This window comes from Heterodontus francisci, chromosome 48 (genome assembly GCF_036365525.1).
Source record: "Heterodontus francisci isolate sHetFra1 chromosome 48, sHetFra1.hap1, whole genome shotgun sequence".
Taxonomy (NCBI): Eukaryota; Metazoa; Chordata; class Chondrichthyes; order Heterodontiformes; family Heterodontidae; genus Heterodontus; species Heterodontus francisci.
Window position 1 is genome coordinate 190,394 of NC_090418.1, and position 8,013 is coordinate 198,406.

Below are 8,013 nucleotides of genomic sequence, written 5' to 3' on the forward strand. Positions count from 1 at the left end.
GGCATTGAGTATGAAAGCAGGGAAGTTATGCTGAATCTTTATAAAGCTCTGATTAGGCCGCAACTGGAGTATTTCATCCAGTTCCGGTCACCACACTTCAGGAAGGATGTGAGGGTCTTTGAGACGGTGCAGAGGAGATTTACCAGAATGGTTCCAGGGACCAGGGATTTGTGTTACAAGGTTAGGTTGAAAAAGCTGTTTGTTCTCCTTAGCACAAAGGAGACTGAGGGGAGATTTAATAGAAGTGTACAAGATTATGACAGGCTTAGATGAGTTAGACAAGGAAAAACTGTTGCCATTAACAAATGGTGCAGAAAACTAGGAGACACAGATTGAAAGTTTTGAGCAAAAGATGCAGGGGGAACACAAGGAAGCACTTTTTTTTTTAACGCAGTCAATGGCCTGGAACTAGCTGTCCACAAGGGGGGTGGAAGCGGAGATTATCAATGACTTCAAAAGGAAGTTGGATGGCCACCTGAAAGATTTGCAGGGCTTCGGGGATTGAGCCAGCGAATCGGTCTGACTGCATAACTCCCTGGAGAGCTGGCATGGAATTGATGGGCTGAATGGGCTCCTTCAGTACCATAAATGACTGACTAATTTCAGTGCCAGTTTGTCTTTTGCAAAGAACCAATTACATTTTTTCAGTACATTTAATCAGGGTGGGTGGCATCTCCAGAACAGTGTACACAAGTTAAATTAACAAAAGATACAAGGAACTCTGGGTATATGAACCTGCTTAAAATACAGTAATATATGCATAATATCAGCCCCCTTACATCTCATTCACTCGTTGCAGTCAGTTCCCTAAAGCCTTACCCTGTGGTAGTTCTGGAATCAGCACCGATAACAACTCCACCATCAAACTCCACAGCCATAATGGTTGTCTGTATTAGAAGAAACAAGTTTTACACTGGAACACACATATGAAATTCATCCACAACAGATAAGAGAGATTGAATAGCTGAGAGTTAAAAGGCAGAGAAAAAGAGAGCAAAATAAAACAAGAAAATATCTTATACCGAGTGCTCAATTTGTGGCATATACTGCCATTTAACATTGATTAAATTTAAACCTTCAAGAGCCAGAAACCATTGTATTGGGGCAGGGGTGGGGTGGTGGGTGGTAGGGTCCCAAGAGTACCAATACTGAGCCTAGTGACAATGGTGGAGTCCAATAACAATCATTTTAACCACAAACAAAATGTAATGTTGCACTTGGCAAACACAAAAGTTAATTCTAAACTAAAGTATATTCAAAAGTCAAATAATCTTGTCTCATCCAATATTTTTGCCCATGCACCCCGACACCAATGACAAACGCTGGGCTAACCTTAAATGTTAACCCTAACCCAGCCATCCCAACAGCCGATTCAACCATCTGCAAGTTCCCCTCCAAGTCACACACCATCCTGACTTGGAACTATATCGCCGTTCCTTCACTGTCGCTGGGTCAAAATCCTGGAACTCCCTTCCTAACAGCACTGTGGGTCTACCTACCCCGAATGAACTGCAGCGGTTCAAGAAAGCAGCTCACCACCACCTTCTCAAGGGCAATTAGGTTTGGGAAATACATGCTCACATCCCATCAACGAATAAAACCCGAGCAGCCGCACATTCACCCAGGCCTCAAATCTGCTGCATCACCGGCGGCCGTAGCCACTGCCATCACCTACTCCCGCCGCTGATACTTACTCCCGTGCTGACTTCCTGACTCATCCACTCGGGGTAGAGGTTGGAGCTACACTGAACAGGAGCGGGGCCGAAACCCCGGCTCTCAAACAACGGCATCTGCGGAACTAGCATCGCCATCTTAACACAAACAGAACACCAAAATGATTAGCGTGAGGCCCGACGGGAACGTGGAGGAATGATTGGCGCGGTGCCCGACGGGAACGTGGAGGAATGATTGGCGCGGCGCCCGACGGGAATATGGAGGAATGATTGACGCGGGGCCCGACGGGAATATGGAGGAATGATTGGCGCGGTGCCCGACGGGAATATGGAGGAATGATTGACGCGGTGCCCGACGGGAATATGGAGGAATGATTGACGCGGGGCCCGAAGGGAAAGTGGAGGAATGATTGGCGCGGAGCCCGACGGGAACGTGGAGGAATGATTGGCGCGGGGCCCGACGGGAACGTGGAGGAATGATTGGCGCGGGGCCCGACGGGAAGGTGGAGGAATGATTGGCGCGGCGCCCGACGGGAACGTGGAGGAATGATTGGCGCGGCGCCCGACGGGAACGTGGAGGAATGATTGGCGCGGCGCCCGACGGGAAAGTGGAGGAATGATTGGTGCGGGGCCCGACGGGAAAATGGAGGAATGATTCGCGCGGGGCCCGACGGGAATTGGAGGAATAATTGGTGCGGGGCCCGACGGGAAAGTGGAGGAATGATTCGTGCGGGGCCTGAGGGGAATGTGGAGGAATGATTGGTGCGGGGCCTGACGGGAATGTGGAGGAATGATTCGTGCGGGGCCTGACGGGAATGTGGAGGAATGATTGGTGTGAGAATAAGAAATACTGAAATGTTGTTTCTACAGCTTGTGGAAAATTACCAAGAAGTCATTTCTACACAACATAATGAAATCACTGAACAAGGGAACTGATAAGGGGATGTGAGTAAAGACCTTGAGACAGTACGGCAGTTAAAAATTGTGCTTATGCAGAGAAAAGAAAAACAGCAAGAGTTAGAACAAAGGATGTAGTGAATGAGTAAATGACAGCTGCAAGTTAACACACACAATGGAGAGCCAAATAAGGAAAAACAAAAACAAGAGTTAGGGGCTAGAAAGTTAGAGTAGGGGGAGAAGTAAACAGAGGAGGAGACTGTAGCAACTATAGGATAGGTTAGTGTCATAATATGTTATAACCAATAATGTAAAATAAAGGCGTGGACAAATGGATTTGTATTGTATAAACATGAACTGAATATGTTGATCGGGGTGCCTGCTTGTAGGACACCTGATCTTGCAAGAACGTTAAATAAACTTACTTCTTCAGAGTTTGACTTGGTGTAAATTATTATTAAGTGGGCTACGTTTCTCACAATTGGGAGTTCGTCTGGGATCTCTTCATCATTGCCGGGACCGCGGCCGACGACAGACGAGAAGACGCGTCCCGTTAATTTAAAAACGGTCTCGTTTCTCTCGTCGGTAGCGGACCCGAGTAATCGACTGAAAACGATCCTAGGGAAGTCACTCTGAATGAGTATTTAGTGCGGCAGGTACACACGTGAAGTCAGGCAACTCCGTGCACGGACCAAGGTAAGCAAAACGACTTTTAAGTATTATCTTGGTGACTTATGGTTAACTGTAGGATAAGACCTTCTAAGTACTAATTGTCCAGTCCTTGAGGAGTGAATTTTACAGTCCTGCAGTATAAGACCCTTCAGCTAGGAGGTGAGTACTGTATGGTATAAGACCCTTCAGTTAGGAGGTGAGTACCGTAAGGTATAAGACCCTTCAGCGAGGAGGTGAATACTGTGGGGTATAAGACCCTTCAACTAGGAGGTGAGTACATTAAGGTATAAGACCCTTCAGTTAGGAGGTGAATACTGGTTAACTGTAGGATAAGACCTTCTAAGTACTAATTTAGAGTCAAAAACCAAGGAGAAAAAGACCCAAATATGATCTAAGGACAGCAAGAAGGACCACCCCTAAACCCGACGATAATGACGACGATAGAGACAGAGAGTCTCCTAAGACAATGATGCCCTTGAGAGAGGTACCAATAGGAAATAATGAAATTGGATTTGTTAGTGCACCATTAACGTCAGGAGAGATAAGAGTGTTTAAAAAGGAAATGAAAGTCCTCGTAGAAGACCCCTGAAAATTTGGGAAAGAGAAAACCCTCCCGGGGTAGGGGGAAATGAACCAGCCGAACAAAAATACCCTAATCAAGACCCGCAGTGGCAGAACAATAACGTGGGCCAGATGAAAGACCTTAGAAATCTGATAGTAAAAGGCATTAGGGAATCTGTCCCGAAATCACAAAATTTGAATAAGGCCTTCGAAGTAAGACAGGAAAAGGATGAGACTCCCTCAAATTTCTTAGAGATTACGGGACACAATGAGGAAATATTCAGGTTTAGATCCAGAAGACCCGGTTGCCCAAGGACTCCTTCGAGTCCATTTTGTAACAAAATCATGGCCAGACATCCAAAAGAAAATTCAAAAGATAGATGGATGGAGTGAAAAACAATTGGACGAACTGCTCAGAGAAGCGCAGAAAGTTTTCGTTAATAGAGATGAAGCCAGAGAAAAACAGTGAAGCTTAAATGAGATGGTAATTGTACAGGTGTTCCACCCTTTTATGTTGTAGACAAGTAGTTGAAGCCCCTGCAAAACTTATGCCTTTACAGAGTTACCGCAGGCCCCTCTTATGGCACAAGCAGGCGACGTATTGAGTGCGACCCCTCTGGGTGTTGAAGGCTGTTTCTAGACAAATAGAGACCATTAAAGGCACCTAGGTGGGATCAAGGGATTGATTTTTTAAAATGTTTTGAAGAATCAAAGGGGGGATTGTGAGAACAGAATTTAGATTTTAGAATTTTTAAGAACAGAATTACATGGGAACATTTAAGATGAAACAATTAATCAGTCATGTATTGCTAACAAGCTAGCTTCAGTGCTGCAGGGAGGGACAGCTTATCAGAAATGACTTCATAACTTCAGGGCTGCAGAGGCAACTTGGCCTTGCAGCTGGTACAGCGAGAGAGAGAGACATTGTACTTCAACAGCACTCTTCTTATCATCCAGACATGACAATCCTAGGGAAAAGTTAGAATGAAAAACATACCGACCAGGCTAATACACGCCCCCTTGTTAGAGGGTGGCTCAGCCTACCCTTCTGATTCAACAGTTGCTGAGTTTTTTATATTTGCTTTTATATTATACTGTTTAAATGTTATTTGAGTAAATAGATCCACATAATCCTAGTGAATATATATAATCATATATAAGTTGATCAGTAGAGAGAAGGTTATCATAGAATGATAAAAGGGGGGAATGTGGAAGTGAGCAGAAAGGCATGGCACTGGTACTTGAAACAAGGTTACCCTGGACAAAATGTTTACCTATAGCGATACTCAGAATTCGGACAGCCCCTAGAAAAGATGTGGGACTGTCCCCCTATGAAATGCTATTCGGATTACCCTATATGGGAACCAGGGGCGAGATGCCAACCTTAGAAACTAAAGATTTGTTTCTAAAGAACTACATACTGGCGTTGTCTTCCTCATTGTCATTCCTAAGGAAGCAAGGCCTGTTAGCACAGACCCCACCTCTCGAATTTGCAGTACACAAGATCCAACCAGGAGATTGGGTTCTGGTGAAATCGTGGAAAGAGACTAAACTACAACCGAACTGGGAAAGACCATACCAGACTCTCCTGACCACTGAAACAGCCATAAGAATGGCAGAAAGAGGTTGGACCCACGACACAAGAATCAAGGGGCCGGTACAACCCCCCCCTCCCCGGCCGAGGAAGGAACTTGGACAACCGAATTAACAGAAGAACCATTGAAACTAAAGCTAAAAAGACTTTGAGTAACGAACTTTTTTATATAGCGGCGCGAGCGCGGAAATACTGTCTGTAGTATTGTGTGTCTTTTCTCTTTCTCTCTCTCTCTCTCTTTCTTTTCAAAAGTAGCCAGGAAATCAGAACCAGATTAAAATGGGTTGGATGTTTTTGTATGCAGTATTAGTCATCCCAGTAATGGGAAAAATAACAATGTGGGACGGAACTGACGGGGACAACGGTACACAGAAATCCCCAAGAGCCAGGACCCTCAGGTGGTAGAAGTAGACTTATGTTTCCTAATCCCATGTGGGGGCATACATAACCAAAGAAATTATCATGTGGAGTCCCTCCATTATTATGGGGATGGACTACTAACAGGAGACCCACTCCCACCGATTATATCCATTCACCAGAGACCCATAAAACCAGGCCCAGATTGTCCAGATAAGGAATGCAACCCTTCCAATTAGACAACAAGGTGTTTGGAGTAACAGTTAGAGAAGGGAAAAAGAAAGGTGAATTAAAATGTTGTTTTCAGGTAACAATAGATAAGACTGGTAAACCATCTAACAAACTAAAAGGGACCTCTCATAACGATCCTAACATAGTAAAAATAATAGAGGTAAAAGACTTGACAAAGACAATTGAGATAGAAACCGGTTACGGGGACACAAATGCCTGGGTAGAATGGATAAAATATACTGTAAAAAGTTTGAACAAAAACAATTGCTATGCTTGTGCATCTGGTAGACCGATAGCTCAAGTAGTACCTTTCCCGCTGGGGTGGGAGCGTGACCGAAAGGGCATGGAATGCATGTTAGCCCTATATCAGGATAAGACGGCTTGGGGTATTCAAAACTTGCCTATCCTTGTCATTAATGTTCTCTCCCCTAGAGAAAAAAGATTCAAGGACTCCCCCTTCATTTTTAGCCACCAGTGTGAATCACACATCATGCGTAAGTCGACACGGTGCGGAGCTAACCAGAAATATGGGAGAGTTGAAGTCATGCATAGAGACTGAGGACGTAACTGGAAGAGTCAGGGGAGGGAACTACTCATCATTGAATGTCCCCAGAGCGGATTTATGGTGGTATTGCGGAGGAAAAATCCTGAGACAGACCCTACCCTCCCAGTGGAAGGGGACGTGCGCAATTGTTCAATTGGCAATACCATTCACCTTGGCATTTGAGAAACAAAAGATAATAACGAGGGAAAGGGGTAAAAGGGAAGCGATAGCGAACTCTTTTGACAACCAGGTGTACATGGATTCCATAGGGGTCCCAAGAGGGGTACCTGATAAATTCAAGGCCCGAAACCAAATGACAGAATGGATAGTATCAACGGGAGTACAGACATTGAGAAGGCAGCTGAAATAATGCTCAGAGGATTTGAGAGGACATATGAGACCCCTCCTCAGTATGTAGAAAACAACAAGGATTAAGTAAAAGAAAAGGGGGAATTGTGAGAATAAGAAATACTGAAATGTTGTTTCTACAGCTTGTGGAAAATTACCAAGAAGTCATTTCTACACAACATAATGAAAACACTGAACAAGGGAACTGATAAGGGGATGTGAGTAAAGACCTCGAGACAGTACGGCAGTTAAAAATTGTGCTTAGGCAGAGAAAAGAAAAACAGCAAGAGTTAGAACAAAGGATGTAGTGAATGAGTAAATGACAGCTGCAAGTTAAAACACACAATGGAGAGCCAAATAAGGTAAAACAAAAACAAGAGTTAGGGGCTAGAAAGTTAGAGTAGGGGGAGAAGTAAACAGAGGAGGAGACTGTAGCAACCATAGGATAGGTTAGTGTCATAATATGTTATAACCAACCCACCGGCCGTCCATGTCTCCGTTATAAAGACGTCTGCAAACGCGACATGAAATCGTGTGACATTGATCACAAGTCGTGGGAGTCAGTTGCCAGCATTCGCCAGAGCTGGCGGGCAGCCATAAAGACGGGGCTAAATTGTGGCGAGTCGAAGAGACTTAGTAGTTGGCAGGAAAAAAGACAGAGGCGCAAGGGGAGAGCCAACTGTGTAACAGCCCCAACAAACAAATTTCTCTGCAACACCTGTGGAAGAGCCTGTCACTCCAGAATTGGCCTTTATAGCCACTCCAGGCGCTGCTTCACAAACCACTGACCACCTCCAGGCGCGTATCCATTGTCTCTCGAGATAAGGAGGCCCAAAAGAATAATGTAAAATAAAGGCGTGGACAAATGGATTTGTATTGTATAAACATGAACTGAATATGTTGATCGGGGTGCCTGCTTGTAGGACACCCGATCTTGTAAGAACGTTAAATAAACTTACTTCTTCAGAGTTTGACTGTGGAGGAATGATTGGCGCGGTGCCCGACGGGAATGTGGAGGAATGATTGGCGCGGGGCCCGACGGGAACGTGGAGGAATGATTGGCGCGGGGCCCGACGGGAACGTGGAGGAATGATTGGCGCGGGGCCCGACGGGAAAGTGGAGGAATGATTGGCGCG

The 8,013-nt window shown here is 45.1% G+C and overlaps 1 protein-coding gene across 1 annotated transcript in view; it reads right to left on the minus strand.

Annotated features, from left to right (window-relative positions):
* Window positions 1-1,864, minus strand: part of psmb6 (proteasome 20S subunit beta 6) — a 30,105-nt gene extending 28,241 nt beyond the window's left edge. Inside the window, exons 1-2 of the mRNA XM_068023630.1 lie at window positions 1,695-1,864; window positions 820-887 (exon numbers count right to left, since the gene is read on the minus strand). Of these exons, the coding sequence (XP_067879731.1) occupies window positions 820-887; window positions 1,695-1,811 (185 nt within the window). The 5' untranslated portion in view covers window positions 1,812-1,864. The remainder of the gene's footprint in view (window positions 1-819; window positions 888-1,694) is intronic.
* Between the last annotated feature and the right edge of the window lie 6,149 nt (window positions 1,865-8,013).